The following is a 17,547-nucleotide window of genomic DNA, read 5'->3' on the forward strand; positions in this document are numbered from 1 at the left end:
AATTCCTGCTTTACAAATGGATGACTGCTTTGTAACTAGTTGTTCTAAGATGATCCTTATAAAATCAATGTCATTCTGACTCAATAAAATTTACTGCACAGAGACTAAAACCAAGTATTTGTGCTTGATTTTTTTGTTCATTCTCCTCCGGTGGCTTGTGATGCGGCCACAGGCCAGCATAGCATCACATGAAGCTGATTATCCCAGTTAATTCTCCACGACCAACACAACGCTGTCCTTTTTTTTTACGCAAATGACTCGAGCGTGATCCCAAAGCACATGTGGCTGCATGGCCAGGACGTCTCTGGATATCTTTTACTCTGTTTTGTTTCCTTTTGTTTTGTGAATGGTCGCTGGAAAAGGGGGCAACAGAACGGTGAGTAACGCTTCGGCAGTCACAGATTGGAAATGTTGCTCAGCAGTTTAGCAATTGTGATTCTGAGTTGCAGGAGATGTCTAAACCTAATCTAGTTTCACATCTTCTTGTCCTACTTTTTATCTCTACTGTAACTTTTGTATTATTTGGTCCAGTGTTTGTACATGATACTATTTCTGTATATTCCCACTGAAGGTCACTGATCCTGTCCTGAATCTTCATCCCAGTCGAGACTGTGTTCACTTTGTCAGCACGACTTCAAATGGACAACGCAGAGATGAAAAGAGGAATTGTGGTATGTAGTACAAAATAAAATATCCAAAAATTTAGGTCACATTCCTATAATCCAAAGTGAACAGAGAATGATTTTTTTTTGTAATAATTTGCTCCGCTATTAGTAAGAAGATAACATGTTTGCTGAATTCCTTGAAGTCATTATTTGATTAATTTAACAGCAATCAGCTTTTAAAGAATCCTCAAGGGTTTTATTTATCTTAAACCCAGAAGACATTTACATGCAATCTTCATTTCCCTGATTATTTGGGAGGACAGAAACTGCCAAAATCACATGTAAATACATAAATAAATACATAAATAGATAAATAACTAAACAGCAAATTAACTAAATTAGTGCGCATTTAAATGTGCACCAAAAATAACATTAATTATGAAATGTGACATAAATTGATGTTTCTGTTTTAATTTGCTTCTGTGTTAAATTAACTCTTTTTTTTTTTTACTTTCCTTTTAAATTCTCCATTTATATTTGTGTATTTATTCTCGTATTATTTTACCTTTGCATTTTCCCACCTTAGCAGTCATGATTATATTCCTCTTAAACTGACGCCTTTTTTAGCAACTTGTTCACAGTTGACTGTTTCCTGTCAAGTATTGCACGACCGTGTAGTTCAAACACTAACAGCTGACTGTCTGTCCCAGATAAAAGACGACTGGCCAGGATACAGCCTGGACCTGTTCACCTACCCTGAACACTACCACGAAGACATAGAGAGTGTTTATATTCCACACGGAGTCATCATGAACCGGTAAAAAATACACGTAAACACCCCTACAAATTAATTCTTTTTTTAAATCATGTCTGCGTCATTTATGTTTGTCTTGCTGTGATTTCTCCCACAGGATCGAGCGTCTGTCCCGCTACATCGTGGACGACTTCGGGGACAACAACATAATGGTGCTGTGCGTCTTGAAGGGAGGATACAAGTTCTGTGCAGACCTGGTGGAGTTCATCAAGGTCCTCGGCCGCAACTCCAACAAGTACCTGGAGACCCGGGTGGAGTTCATCCGTCTGAAGAGCTACCTGGTGGGTGATGCATGGTGTACTAAAACACTATAACGTATTCTTTCTTAAGAAGAACGTTTATTTAGCTGTTTTCTTTCTATGATAGAATTCAAGAAAAGAAACACAACAGAATATTGATTGACAACGCTGAATATTTCACATTGGCATTACATTTTTCATATAGAAACATTTCATGGTTCCACCCTGTAAAATTTGAGGATGTGCTCAAACGTTTGAAGGTTTGAAGGTATCGTTTTGGGTTCTGGGTGATTGTGATGGCATTTCTCACAAATTATCAGAATTTTTACGAACCATTGCAGCTGGAAATGACTGATTAATTAATTAATTAATGCACGAGTAATAATTATCTAATGATCTATTATTTAATCACAGGAGACATTTTTCTGCATTGAGTACTTTTAGTACCTTTGAATAATTTAAGTCTTCCCAATTACACTTACATAGTTTTACTGAAATAATATTTTCAATGCAGGACGTTTACTTGCAACAGAGTATTTTTACAGTGTAGTATTAGTACTTTTACTTAATTAAAATGGATTGAAAGAAGAATACTTCCTCCACCACTGCACCAAAGGCACTTTCCTATTATGTTACATCTGATTTTTATAGTTCAGCCACCAGATGTCACTGTTGTTCATGTTTAGGGCGCAGAGAGCAGTTCAGGCAGGACACCTCAAGGACGATTGACTGCAGAGCTCAGGTCATGAAAAAAAAAGCAGCCTGCTAATTGGTGCTGCTGCTGCCGCCAAGAGAAACACTTCATCGTGACACTGTCTAACACCTGGAACGTATAAACCAAGGGATTAACTCTGGATATGATGTAGTGATGTTTACAATGACATCGCTTTGCAACTGTCGCCACAGTCACTTATTCTTCTTCAGTGTGTTTTGGCACAGAGCACATCCACAATGATGTGATTTACATTTCTCTGCATGTGGTCACATTCCTGCTCTCCCCTTACAGCGCAGGGGAGGATTCACTGTTTCTACTTAAAGAACTGGCTTTGTCAGAGGTTTAAGTAGCCGTAAAGACAGACGAAATTGAATTACAGATTGTTCTTTGCCTCGCTGGATCAGTTAAAGCACACTGAGGTCATATTGTAATATCAGAAGCTTTCTTACAGGCAAAAAAAAAAGACTTTATCTACTTTTAATACGACAAAAATATACTTCATTGCATTAAATACATTAATAAATGAATGCAAATATATTTAAAGATGCATAAAGGATATAAAAAATACAACATAAATAACATAATTACATTTTGAAGTCAACAAACGACACGGCGACGAGCAGCAGCTGCTGGTACCACACCAGAGGACAGTATGTGAGCAGTGACGCTGTTAGTCAATCTCACAGGTCATGATGGAGTCATGTGACCTGCCCCCAGGGCCGGGATTTTGTCCATGTCACTGCTCCTCTTATCCAAGTGATGCATCTGTGGCCAACCGAGTCCAACTTCAAAGCTGTCGTTCTTCAAAGCTCTGCCCCGAGTTTCCCACAGGGACAGAGAGAGTCTGTCTGTGTTTATGTTAAAGATTATATTTTACATTCATAGTCTTTGTAAAATAAGTCTCCCTTTGTGCGCTCGTCTTGTTTTAATACTGCAGTTATTTCAGGAGGACTGTAGAGGCTAAAGCCAAATTATTAAGAAACTATTTTTACAGATATTGTGATTGCAATATGATCACAATGAGTGGGAACTGTGTCACAGTTTTCATTTAATTTTTCTGATCCTGATTCTGATCTGTCCTCTCCTCCCCAGAATGACCAATCAACAGAGGAGCTGCACATAATTGGAAGCCGAGACCTGTCTTTCTTGCGTGGGAAGGTGTGTGTTAGCAAGTTTCTCACTTCGATATCAGGTGGTCGATGGGAAACTACCTTGGCCTCAAGAGGGAGCTGTCAGTTAAAATTCTCATGAGGTGAACACTTATACGCAGGTGAACAGTGGAGGATTTATGTCTGAGAATGCTGAGAATATTGATTTTTTAGCTAGTTAAACAAAATACAGTTGCATTTTTTGTTCTGAATTAATGGTTGACATTATTTTTAACATGTTTTATTGCCCCAAACTCTCCCTCAGACCAGAAATCACCCCTGTACTTCAAACTTTTAAAGCCTTCTCCTAACAACCGTCCTCATTTCAGCAAAACAAATGTTCCCACAGGGCAGATTTACTCACTGTTGATCCCCGTTGAGCTCCTGCATGGACGACTGAGGACTCTGTGGAGCCTGCAGGATCATGGGAAATGCTCCGTCCTCGCTGCTATGTTCTCTGAGATAGCTACAAGACAGAAACTTCACTTACTCAGCTGAATGGGTGCACACAAATATGCTCCTAAGGGTTTGCTTCAAAAAGACTGATGTTAAATTCCCCTGACTGAGATGTCAGATTGTGCTGTGGTTAAGATGCATTTGCACTGTGGGTATAAAAGGTCAGCGGGAGTGAAACAGACAGGCTGACCACCACCTTGCACAGAAAGCATGAATCACTCCACTTGCCACAGTGCTCTTGTTACAATCCTTCACCTTGCAGGGAATATTAAATCTCCCACAGGGTCTCATATATAATCAAAAAGCTATTAGTCATCAGTCTTTGTGAGGCTTACAGAGAAACGTTGAGTCACAGCTTCAGGTGGATTATTATTTAAATAACAGCAAGCATAGCCACGATGGATGTTATGCTGAAAAGTGACGTGGCATTAAAAAAAGCATTGATCAGCGCTGTTTCTCATTTCTCACTGTGAATTCACAGCACTCAGATGTCTTAATCCCAGGTGTTATTATGGAAATCTGAGTCGTTGGGTTTAAATTTAGCGCAGCAGCTTTAAATGTGAAGTAGTATGTGAACTTGCGAAGGAGGAACTACTGCAAGATTGATGAAATACCATGTTTCTGTTCAGAGGAAGAGATTATTTATTCCTGCTTAAGGCTGATGAAACCAAACTTTTCATGAAAAACAACTTTTAGTCATTTTATCAGCATAGCTCAAGGGATAGGAATGTCAGTCTGTTGGTCGGTCCACCACTTTGGTTCAGACTGAAATATCTCAACAACTGTCAAATGGATTGCGATGAAATTTTTTGCAGACATTCATGGTTTCCAGAGGATGAATATTAATGACTTTGAGGTTCCCCTGAAATTTCATCTAGCACCACCATGAGGCTAACATCTTTGGTTTTGACTGAAATAACAGTCCTATCTTCAAGGTTACCACTGCGCTCTGACTATTTGGTGTATTATCCCATAACTGCATATACCCATGTATCAAGAAGAGAGGGTAGCACTTAGGGGTAATAAGACTTGAGACTGTCAAGATCAAAATGTACCATCATACCTGCTAAACATCAGAATGTTAGCATTGTTATTTTTAGCATGTTAGCATGCTGACATTAGCATTTAGCTCAAAGCACTGCCTAAATCCAGCATCAAAGAGCCGCTAGCATGGCTGAAGACTCTTAGGGCCCTTTCTCACCTAAATTGTTTGGTTTCAAACTTTTCAGCTTGATAATTCTTGTGAATTACCCGATCAAACAGCCAAACCTTAGTCCGGCCAAAAGAGGTGGTGTCAGTCTGGATCAAACTGAACCATGGTTGGGTTTGTTTCTCTTGTGAAAACATTTTATTTGGTTGGTTCGGACTTTCTGACCACTTGCAGCAAGCTCTGGCAGGCTATCGTCACAGCTGGAAAAATGAAAAATCAATGTAGCACAATAAAATTAGCTGTAGTTGCACTTGGGGAGAGGAAGAGAAGACCAAATGTTTAACTGACATCTGGTTCACTGACTTTATGAAAAGTCAGTTGGAAAAAACTTTCAGAAATTGAGACACTTATCAGTTGCTTTCCAAAAGGATGAAAGAGAGAGGAAGTGAATTGGACAGACAACATGCCGACATCAGAAGTACGGCCGTCTACAAACCAATAAATTAGACCAAATTTATGATATAACAATATGAACCTTGGTTTAGTACTTAGTTTGAACTTTCAGGTGCGAAAAGGCCATCGGCGTTGTAATGAAATACCGTAAATGCTGTCTTAAGTTGTCATCTGATCCTGAGACAAAGAACATAAAAAATAAACACCATCGCTAATTTCAGAGCATTTTGTTCAGTGCCTACATTTAGTAGCAATGATTGATAATCGCCAAAACCACAAGAATCGCACAAAAACCCATGATCAAGAGTTCCTAGGAGAGCTATAAATCCCCAAACAATAATGCTCTCCACACAGTCAAATAACTGCCAATGCACTGGCTGTTGGGTATGTTTACAGTTGTTTATGTTTGTGTTTTGGTGTTATTTACTTGTCCCCGTAGACTTTCTCTCAGTGTTATGTAACAGAGTTCAGGTGTAGACCGGCTGAGAGGACATTGGCCGGCTGCCTGCATTCTCTCCGATCACTCTCCCCAAACCATAGATACTCTCCACTGGGCTCACAAAGAGCCCCACACACCCGGCCAAGGGAACAAGGAGTCATTTGAAACCCTGCAGCAGGGAAAGTGTGCAACACCCGGACACTTAAAGTGACTTTCTGCCGACTGAGGACACAGATGTTCATTACTGTGGTGAAGAGAATGAGTTGTCTGTGTTTTTGTTAAGGTGCTGAGGATGCTGCCAACATTGTTGCTATAGATACCATCTGTTAAAAAATGTACATTCACAGGAACAATCACGCCTTTATTTTCACTTTGCTCAGATTCAAAAGTGATGTTTTACTGATGTTTTTCTTCTTTTTTTTTTACATGTTACAGAGCGTGCTCATTGTTGAGGTGAGTATCAGGTTCAACTAATCCTCCTCCCGTCTGCTCTGACTTGCAGTGTACTTTCTCTTTCAAACTGAATTAATTCTATAAAGCACGTCCTTCAAGTTTCCACAATGATTGTTTGATGCCTTTGATGTGTTTTGTTTGCTCTTCTTTCAGCGTCTTGCTGATTGAGAGGCTATTGTGTTTGCAAGAGCTGCGTCTCTTGTTTTTGGTTCACAAAAGAACAAAAAAGTCGTCCCTCTTTGAGATCATGTTTCGGTTGTAACTCAAGTCAGAAGCACATAAGCACCATATCAATGGTTGTTTTGTTGTTGTTGCTTTGAAAGGGGTGGCATCTTAATGAAGGGATAGTTCAGATTTTTTTTTAAGTGGGGTTATATGAGGTACTTATCCATAGTCAATGTATTGCCTACAGTAGATGCCAGTCAACACACTCCCAGTTTGGTGCAGGACTTGAGCAGGAAATTGGAAGTTAAGCAATGCACTTCTGTGGACAGGGTCAGCAGCAAAACATATTTAAGAAACTATATTAATTTAAGTGTGCGCCATATTTAGAATATTTTAGAATGTGTTCTCCTCTTTACCTTGCCATCAGACAGCCTTTTCCAACAGGAAACTGAAGTTATAATTGCTCGTTTTATCACCATCTGCCACCAGACTCTTTTGACAATAACCTTGCAGATCATAGGAGTTGCTGGACAGTTTGTTTGCATAACTGTGCGAATGCAAACTAAAGGCATTTTCACACCGGGGATGAAACTGAAACCGAAACAGAGATGCACAGTCAACAATTTTTGTGCATTCAAATCTTTCACATCAAGTCTGACATGAATATCTGCATTCCATGAAATCTTTGCATTTTACCAGAGTAAATCTATGCACAGTCACGTTGCACATGAATGATAAAAGTAAAAACTGAATTACCTAAGTAGAGAAAGAGAGGAGAGCTTGGTGAGTTTCAGCTGAAGCTGTACCATAGCTGCTTCACAACTAATATAGGTGAGATTAGTTCTTTATTACTATGGTTAAAACATAAAGTTTGAAAAGGTTTCCCACCCCACAATCTACATATCTGGCTGTCAGTTTACACTCAAATGTCCTGCATGCCTCCCTGTTCATCTCTCCCTCCTCCTTTGCTCCTCCCTCCCCTCCAGGCCATAGTGGACACAGGAAAGACCATGAAGGCTCTTCTGAAGCATGTGGAGACCTTCGAACCCAAGATGGTCAAGGTCGCCGGGTGAGCCAGTCTTTCAGTCATCTGTGTTTTCCAGCCGTCAGGGGAAATGCCAAGCGTGTGACGAACACAAGAGGAAGATATCACTTGTCATCCGTAGTCACTATCTCGTCTCTGTGGGCTGTTCCTGTCCACACAGAAACAAGATCTTTCCTCACACGTGTCTATCTCCTTTTTCACTGTATGTTCTGTCTACTTTAAGTTCTATCTTTGAAAACAAGACCATTTCTAACACTTTTTAAAGACTAGATAGAAGTCCTGAATGATGGTTGGCTATTGAGATACTGCTCTGTGGCATTTTGTAAATGATCTCTCTGTTTCCTGTGTTCCAGTCTGTTGGTGAAGAGGGTTCCTAACATGGCTGAAAGTCTGACAGACTGTAAGTACCCTTGACTTTAACGCCATCCATTCCTCTCACATTATTGTAGCTGTATGAGCTTAATAGTCTTCCATTGTCCTGCGTCTGGTACAGTGTGTTTCACAAAGCTAAAGTGGTTCACAAGTGTAGTTCTGTGTTTTAAAATGTTTTTTTGCTGTAATGGCCATCTCTGAAAGGTTTCACCCAGAAAGGTTCTACAGAAAACCCATCTATAGTGGAATTATTCTGCCCAGAACCTTCTGTGGGGGTTCTACCTGTAACCTTTCCACCTAACAAGAATCAACCTTTTTATATTCCAATGGTTTTATCTAGAACTCATCCAGGGGGTTCTACTGAGAGCCCTTTTATATAATGGTGCAAAGAACATTTGACAAACAAAGGATTTCAACAATCTTTGATGAACTCTTCTTTCTAAAATGGGTTCTTTGGATGAAAATGACTCTTAATGGAACTCTTATTCTTATAAAGAACCCTTCCTAAACCCTTTCTCCAAAAAAAATGGTTCTTCAGAAGCAAATAGTTCATGTAACAGCAGTGATTGATTTCAGCTGTGGATCTTTTTTGCACGTCATACCCATTTCTCTCTCTTTCCTACAAGTCTGCTGTCTAAATCATAAAAAATATCCAACAGAAAAGTTTTAACTTTTCTCTTGGAGTAAAGTGCATATTTTTTTTCTTAGAATTTAGACTCTCAACAGTAGATTTTGAGAAGTCTTGTTTGGTTGAGGACTTATATGTGGACTAGATTGTGTGATTAGCAGGTGTCAAAGCTTTTACTCATCTAGCCTCAGCTCCACATGTTTTCCTCTTTGACCAAATCGAGGTTCTCTAGCGTCCGTAAATCACAATAATTTGAATGTTAAGCCCAAATCAAACCTTCAGAGTGCCCATTTTGAAACCAAAGCGTGACGCTACATTCAACAATTCCTGTAATCTTGGAATATTCCAGGAAGAGCTGAGAAAAGTCTATGGTTTCATTGAGCCTAAACAAACTACTGATAGTCATGTCAGAAAAAAAGCTTGAATTGATACTGAAATTACTGAAATTTACTTTCAGCTTTACATACATCATGTTATCCTTTAACATTCATGTCCATGTTTGCTCTGACAGATGTTGGATTTGAAATTCCCAACCGCTTCGTCGTTGGTTATGCCCTGGATTACAATGAATACTTCCGTGACCTGAATGTAAGTCCTGAGTCCGCTGACTGACTGGTGACTGACTGACTGGTGACTGGTGGACACATCAGCACATGACCTTTTGAAGAACTAAGAGACAGACATGAAAGAGACAGACGGGGGTAAACACCACAAATCAAAGAGATGCACTCCTCCGCCTGAAACCTAAACTCACCTAACAGGTATCCTCCCTGCCTGAGGAGACTTTAAATGAAGGCAAAGCAGTTCAGTTCACTTATGTGTGCAGCGTTCAAGGTGTCTACACTATCAGAAAAGTACTCAGTGTTGTCAAGAACATTAATGCTGGGATCAGCCCAAACAATATTACCCCAATAACTGCTCAATGGTCCACACTGGCCCTGATGGAAAGACTAGCATATCACGATTTTAAGGATATTGATGCCACCACTTTGGTCCAGACTGAAATATATTGGATCCGACTGATTTTGGTTGGATTGTCATAAAGCTTAGTACACACATTACTGACTAAAGCAGGGTCTAAAGCAACAAGGTATTCAGGTCACATTAACGGCAAACAAAACGCCAGATTTCTCAGTCTGAAATTAGTAAGTGCAAACCTATGTGAACTTTGTCATTTTTATATCTGCAAAGACGTGGCCTCAAACTTACCTCTGACTCATGTGGAACACTAAGCCTCGACCCACTCCCAACGCTTTGTGCGTGTGTATTCACGTGGGCGTGTGTGTGCTGCGTGCACTTTGCGTACTGTACGATTGAGTGTGCATGTTTGAGGGGGGTGGTATTCATTACGAAAGTTTGAAAGCAGGCGACCTGAGGAATGTAGAGGTTAGGATCTCATTATCAGGCAGAGTTAAAGCTTCCCCCTCTTATCTGTCCTCGTCCTACACAAAAAAATATGAGTTGAACCCCCGGGACGCCCAAAGTCAGATTAATGAATGTGTCATATCTTTGCAGATTACCTTCCCTCCTTTCAAATGATTGCGAGCTCCATCTTTTCATGCTGTATATGGCAGAGTGAGGATCTCAGAACATCCTGGAATGTTCCCGTAGGGCAGGGGGATCTTAAGCAAATATTTTGCCATCGTCAGATGCAAAGTTTTGGACAAGACTGAAACTACTTGCGGGCAATCTAACATTACACAAGTTATATAAGCTAATTTGTCTTTCTTCCACTTCTTTCAGCATATCTGTGTCATCAGCAAGACTGGGAAGATGAAGTACAAGGTTTGAGAAGAATTAGAAGAATCAAAGTCTAAGTTTAAGCAACGCAAAACAAAATGTTTATGTATGTTTTTCCAGGAACAAGTAAAGGTTGAATTTTGTTTCTTTTGGTCTTGGTACTACTTTGTTTAAATGATTTTATATTTTGTTTATATTTGTATGTAACTTTAAAATGAAAGAACATCCTTTTTCTCAAAGCAGGCAATCATAGCTTCTGAGAATTAATCAGAAAATGCCTTTAATAAAAAAAAGCTAATGTGATGGTCCTTAATTGTTGCCTAATCCTCCCTCTTTGTAAATTGTTGTGATGCACACGGGAACAAACAAAATGGATAAATAAAAGGAAGAAACGCTGCACGTTAGGAGAGGACGTTGGTGACAGATGGAGAGAGCTTATGGACGTTGGCATCCCCGTGCTGGGATGACGCCCACTCTGACTCATGGAAAACACACAGTGGGTGCAGCAGGCAGCGTCTCTCTCTATTTGTTCCCAACTTTAATCAGGCCTTACTGGAAATCAGAACCAAATGCACGAGAATTCAGCTGAGTGTGTGGTAAAACTTAACACGAAAACTAAATCTGGAACGTTTATTTATTATGTGCAAATACTTTTCACATTGAAATGCAATCTGTAAGATATAATGAGAAACTTTCTCAAAATAATGACTTTGTGTTTAAAAATAATGACTTAGTGTCACAAAATAGTGATATACTTTCTCAATATATTGATTTAGTATCGTAAAATACAGATGTTTTCAACATTTTGAGAAAGTGTTTCATTATAATGAGATACTAACTCATTATTTTGAGATAATAGCTGTTTCTGTTTTTTAATCTTTTTCATTTTTTGAGGAACTAACTCATTTTGACAAACTTTCTCAGTGTTTTGAGATTCTCATTATTTTGAAAATCTTTCAATATTTTGAAAATCTTTCTCAATATTTTGGGATACTAAATCACTTTGAGATTACTTAAGTACTTACGTACAAGTTTCCCATTATTTTGAGATACTAAGTCACTATTTTGAAAAAAAGTTTGTCATTATAATGACAGGATGTTTCTTTTTCATCATAATGGCAAAAAATGTTCTTACATTGTATTCAGTCATTAATAAGAGTTTAAGACTTTAGATAAATTGCATATTTTATTTTGAAAATTATCCTGAATGACACACCACCACCACAAATTGCTCCTGCTCTTTTTTATTTATCTATTTATCTATTTATTTAGAATTTATATCAAACCTATTAGTTCTTTCATCAGAATTACGGTGTCTAATAGAAAAAAATCTCTTAATTCCACTGAATCAGACATAAACAAACGCTGGCACTGCTGTGTTTGCACAAGGTTTATCGTGCTCCAATTTAACTCTGAGTGCTCTGAACTACAAACATACAACGCACACAGATATTTTGTGTGTTCTCTTGCCATTGTTGGGGTGGCTAAGAAAGTCAATTGTGCGTGTCGACAAACAGACCAGAACAGGCTGCACTCGCACTCGGGGAGTGTTATCATGTGGCCACGCACTCTTGAGTCTTAATCACCTGAAACTCCAAACGGCCGTCACATCACATAACAGGAACGTATGTACACACACACACACACACACACACACACACACACACACACACACACACACACACACACACACACACAGGCGTTATCCTGAGAGGGTAAAGATGTCAGCTGATTTGTTGTTAGGATTGAATACAATAACTGAAAGATGGCGCAATAGTTAGAGTCAAGTGTTCGTCTTTTAACCCCAAGACCCTTCACGGCTTCATGCATGCAAGATCTGTTGTGACTAATTGCTAAAGTTAAACAATATATCGTCATCCTTATATTTTCAGTCATTTTTGTGCAATTCAAATATCAAATTATACCTGCAAACTGTGTGTTTTCCTCGCTTTTTCCAAACAGGTTTCTAAGCCAAAGGTAATGGTCCAGCTCCAGCTATGAGGCCTCTCCAAGTTAAATGACCTGAGAAATGAGTTGCTATTTGGATAATATGAATGAGTGCAAACAAAAGAGCGTTCTGGGAGGTTAGGAGCACTCAGTTTCCATGTTGTGCTTTCAAAGTGCTCTCAGGTTTCACGGCTGTGGTGGTAAACAACACCTCCGCTAATTCAGTGAGAAAAACCCTAAATTCAGTCAGGCTTTATTACTTGTCCATGACCCCTGAGGTGAGATAAGCAAGAGGGAAGAAACTCAACAAATTACACAGCTCTTTGGTTGGGTGCTATCTGTGCGGCCTCTGCCCACAAAGACCCCCATTGTACCTCCGGCTGCAGCCCTGTGTGTCCTTATCATAAAACATCAGCACTTGGTGGTGGTGGTTAACTTATCCCAGCACTAATGCCCCCTGCACTGCCCTGGGAACCCAGAGGCCATTGTCCTTCACCTTGATGCAGGGTTTGGTGAAAGCGAGACGGGACAAAAAGCCTTGCAGGTTTCACATGCTGCGTCTTTGTAGTGCTTCGTCAGGGGAACAGAGGATGGGGCCGACCGCAGAAAGTAGGCTACAGGTAAACTGCGCCCAATACAAAAGGAACAAAACGGGAATTGTACATTTGAATGGCCACACATCCATGCGTTTGACATATGAAGCCTGCGGCTGGAGACAGAGCAGTGGGATTTCATTTCACATCACCGGCACAACAGATAGACCATGTTTACCCCCGAAACTTTAATTTACTGAGCTGCTTTTAAAAGAATATCTTAATGTTTTGCAAAATACACAAATTCAGTTTCTTGCCAAGAGTTAGATTAGAAGAACTCTACCATTCCTATCTGTTAAATTTCAAGCCACAGTAACCTCGACCTACAGCTAAAAGACAGCTAACTTAGCTTAGAATAAAGACTGGAAGCAGGGGAAAACAGCTAGCCTGGTGCAATGACTCTTTGGAACCCTTTTGTTCAGATTTAAGAAACTAGGAGGTTGCTAGCTTAGCTAAGCATAAAGATTGGAAGGCAGGAAAAACAGCTAGCTTGGTGCAGTGACTCCCTGAAGTCCTACGTGTTTAGTGACCTTGTGCAGATAGGTGGATTTTGTTGGACATAGTCAGACTAACTGTGCCCCTCTACTTTCAAGCTTTATGCCAGGTTAAGCTAAGCTAATTATCTTCTGGCTGCATGAAAATAACTGTGGTTTCATATTTAAAGTCAAAGTTTGACATTTTGGCAAATACACTTATTGACTTTTGGGAGTTATTAGATGAGAAGGTTGATGCACTCTCATGTCTGTTTGATAAATAGGCCTCTAGCTGGAGCCAGTTAGCTTAGCAGTCACACAAAGACTGGAAACAGGTAGAAATAGTGAGCCTGGCTCTGTCCAAAGATAACAAAATCTGCTTCCCAACACCTGTTTGTTTAATCAGTTCAAAAACCAAAGTGAAGAATTTACAAGTTGTGGTTTTAAAGGGGTTTATGTGCCAGATGATTTCTTGGCCAGGTGTTCCTGGATTCCTACACTTTGGTTTTTAGAGGTGCTGGCAGGTCGATCTGTTTTTTTCTTACTATGGACAGATCCAGGATAGCCGTTTCCCCTCTTCTAATGTCTCCAGTCCAGTATGCTAGGCTAAGCTACCTGTCCACTGGCTATTAGCTTCATGATTAATATACAGACATGAAACTAGCTGTAGTTTCATACCAATTTGTCATTTTGGGAAATCAATTTCACTTTGTTATTGAGTGTTATCATTATGCAGCCAGAGCCAGCAGCCAGTTAGCTTAGCCTTGCACAAAGGCTGAAATCAGGAAGAAATAGCTTAGCTAGCCAGACTCTGTAACAAAATCTGCTTTCCATCACCTGTTTGTTTAATCCATCCAAAACCGAAGTGTAGAATTAACAAGTTGTGGTTTTACAAGAGGGTTATGTGCCAGACTATTTCTTGGCCAGGTGTATTGAGTTCCTGGATTTTACGCCTCGGTTTTAGAGCCAGGCTAATTTTCCCTCCTCTTCCAGTCTCCAATCTGGTATGCTAGGCTAAACTAACCCCTCTCCTGGCCGTTAGCTTCTTATTTAATGGAAAGATGTGAGACCCATCTTCTCATCTAAATCTCAGCAAGAAATATATTTCCCAAAAATGCTGAACTATCCCTTTGAGATTAAACCTCATCAATGTCAAAGCTTCATCATTTTATGTGGGCTTCTTCTGCACTGGCATTATGAATCAACTGGCCTTAATTTTGAATCTAAAAATTATTAATTTGACCTGAATTTGAAAGATTACACTCTTCATTTCCAGTTTGTTTCACTGACGCATCTTGCTACACAAATAGAAAGAACATCCTCTCCAGTGTTCATTGTGTTCCAATTAGAGACTGGCTGGCCAGAGGGCTTGATAGATTGACTGCTGCTGGGTTTCATCCAGCCGCCAAACTCGGTGCCAGATCCATTTATACAACCTGGAGTGGGGAGTGAGCCTCATCCTCTTAAACTCTCAACTCAACCACAGCTTAAAAAAAACCCTTTATGAATGAAATATACATTGAGTTCACTCTGCCTGATGGGTGTTTTTGCAGGATGGCGTGTTGAAAAGCTGTTTCATTGTGAGCATGCTGTGCTGCGGAGTCATTTCCACCTGTCCTAATCCTGACGCCGCTGGGCTTTGAACTTGGGCTTCATGTGATGTCCTAATCCAGCCAAACATTTTGCTGCCACGAGAGAGCTCATAATCTCTCTTCTGCTGAATGTCTGAGTCACTCTGGCTCTGCAACACACATTGGGTACCAAGGAATTAGCAGTGACTGTTCGTACAGATTCTTCAACAAAAACAGAAATTATTAGAAAAATATGGACAGAAAATTGTGAAATAAAGGTACAAGCATGCTTCAGAGTAACAAGGTGATAACAGACAGAAAGATAATACAACAGCACCTTAAACGCTGTCTGACAGTAAGGTAAAGCACTGAAAATATTCCAAATATAGAGTGCACTTAATAGATATGGTGAAATATTTTACATGGGCCTTTTTTAAAGTGACTAAAAATAGTTTTGTTGCATCTACTGCAGGTAAAACACTGACTACGGACAAGTGCCTCATATAACCTCACTTCAAAATATCCGAACTATCCCTTTAAAGTGCACGGTAGACATGCATTAAGTCATTAATGCAGACTACAGACCTGCAGCTCCTCAGTGGGCTGTGTTCACCGTTCATTGATCCTCCATCCTCACTTTGCCATTCATAAAAACAACACTCTGCTGCAAACAATGTTCTGCACAGAGGAGAGCGTAGTGGTGTAGTAGCTCAAGTGGGCCAAATGCTTTTTTGGGAAAGTACCACAGAAACACAATCACTGTTGGCTCCAGAGCTGGTGAACCAGTAAAACATTTTTATAGTTTGCTTGTGAATTTTTATACACACATGTAATTCAGAAAGATACAGATTGAGAGTTCTTATTGTGGGAAAACACCAATCATCCATATGTTATAACAATTGCTTATGTTGGAAAGCTTGAAGGGTAACTTGGTGTTTTTAAACCTCTTCAACCCTATTTTCCCATGTTTTTTGTGACTAATGGGGGACAAAAAGTTGAAATTAGTCCAATACTGAGGGAGAGCGTTTGTAGCCAGAAGAACCGAAACTGAGCCACAATGTAAGCCTTCTGGGAAACTGTGTACCGTCAGAGTACGTCCGCTAAAAGTGCTTGTGTTTGCTACTGACCGGCTCAGATTGTTATTCTAAGTGTCTGACAACATTTTGAAAAGGATTCCCCCAGAGATAGACCTTTTTGTCAAAGAGTATGGTAAACAGCTCTCCATTTACAAAAACAGTAATTCTAACGTAGTCGTTGTCATTAAATCCTGACAAAAACAAAATAAGACAACATTTTGGCTCGTCTTTCCATTGTTCCAACAATCATCCAGTCTGTTTTGGATGAAATAAACCCTTAAATAATGGTGTTAGATATGAAAATATTCTGGCTGTCCAGGCGGTTTCTCCCCTGCCTGCCTCTGCGGTGCCCGTCTTCCCTCTCGCGTCTCTCCCCATTGGATATTTTCACATCTAATGCAGAGTTTATTTCAACCAAACCAGACCTGACGATATTTGAAACAGTAGAAAGACGAACCAAGATGTTTTTGGTGAGTTTTGTTTTGTTTCCGTCAAGTTTAAATGAAGATGACACTAGCAATGTTAAAGTTATTGTTTCTGCAAAGGGAGTTTGGTGAGACCAATAAGATGTCTGAAAACTTATCTTACTCTTTAGAAAAAGAGATATTTCTTGAGGGATCCTTTCCACAGAGTTTTCAGACGCTTAGAATAACAACCTGAACCTGTCAAGCATTTTTAGCGGATGTACTTTGACGGTGTGTAGTTGCCCAGAGGAATTTCGTTGCAGCTCAGTTTTGCTTCTGCTGGCTGCAGTGCTCCCCTCCAATACTGGACCAGTTTCAATTAGTCACAAAAACATGGGAAAATAGGGTTTAAGTTACCCTTTAAGTTGTCACACTGAGTTTTGTTTCTGATGCACAATCACACTTTATGTCAAATCAATAAGACGCTGCAGTAATAATGTGGTATGGGTGTAATAAACAAATTATATTACATGAATATGAACCTCATGTTATTATCACATAATGCAGAGTCCCACTTACATCGGTTTAAGTTCTCTATTGTCTGGTTGAGGGTGCACCAGCTCTTTAGACAATAGCTCCTCTCTGAAACCAGGGAAACCTCGCCACAGTATGGGTCAAAAGAGTCCTATTGTCCTATCTTCTATTGTGCTGCTGGAGTAGCCTGCAAACAGAACACTGTCAGCCTTTGTCTTTGTCCGGATCAGCTGTGCAGCCCCCCTTTTTTTTTTCATGCTCTGTGGAGTCCCATGTGGCTGCCATGCCCTACATGTCACCATAATAAAGTTAAGGACACTGCTGTTACAGTTGATAATGGATAGGCAAATATGCTGCACCAGTTGAACGTTATAGGAAATTGGAGAGTTCAGCATATGTGCGGGCCTGAGGGCTTTTCCTCGCCTCCCACAATGACGCCCCTGTGATTTCATTTGCTCACTAGAGGTCTGAAAGGCTTAATGACAGAGTGTGGGAATAAAGTGTTTATCAGCTCATGGCTCACTGCA

General features: G+C 39.9%; 1 protein-coding gene across 2 annotated transcripts; it reads left to right on the forward strand.

Annotated features, from left to right (window-relative positions):
* Positions 1-242: 242 nt before the first annotated feature.
* Positions 243-11,340, forward strand: prtfdc1a (phosphoribosyl transferase domain containing 1a). Of its 2 annotated transcripts, XM_084747576.1 has the most exons (11): positions 243-376; positions 572-671; positions 1,316-1,422; positions 1,517-1,700; positions 3,466-3,531; positions 6,455-6,472; positions 7,624-7,706; positions 8,036-8,082; positions 9,194-9,270; positions 10,426-10,466; positions 10,790-11,340. In XM_084747576.1, the coding sequence occupies exons 2-11, from the start codon at positions 639-641 to the stop codon at positions 10,887-10,889; spliced, it is 756 nt and encodes a 251-aa protein (XP_084603702.1). In that variant the 5' UTR covers positions 243-376; positions 572-638; the 3' UTR covers positions 10,890-11,340. The 2 variants fall into 2 exon arrangements, with proteins under 2 accessions (XP_084603702.1, XP_084603701.1); XM_084747575.1 differs by lacking the exon at positions 10,790-11,340 and having other exon boundaries at positions 10,426-10,735.
* The last annotated feature ends 6,207 nt before the right edge of the window (positions 11,341-17,547 follow it).

Source organism: Lutjanus erythropterus, chromosome 21 (genome assembly GCF_056507025.1).
Source record: "Lutjanus erythropterus isolate fLutEry1 chromosome 21, fLutEry1.hap2, whole genome shotgun sequence".
Classification (NCBI taxonomy): domain Eukaryota; kingdom Metazoa; phylum Chordata; class Actinopteri; order Lutjaniformes; family Lutjanidae; genus Lutjanus; species Lutjanus erythropterus.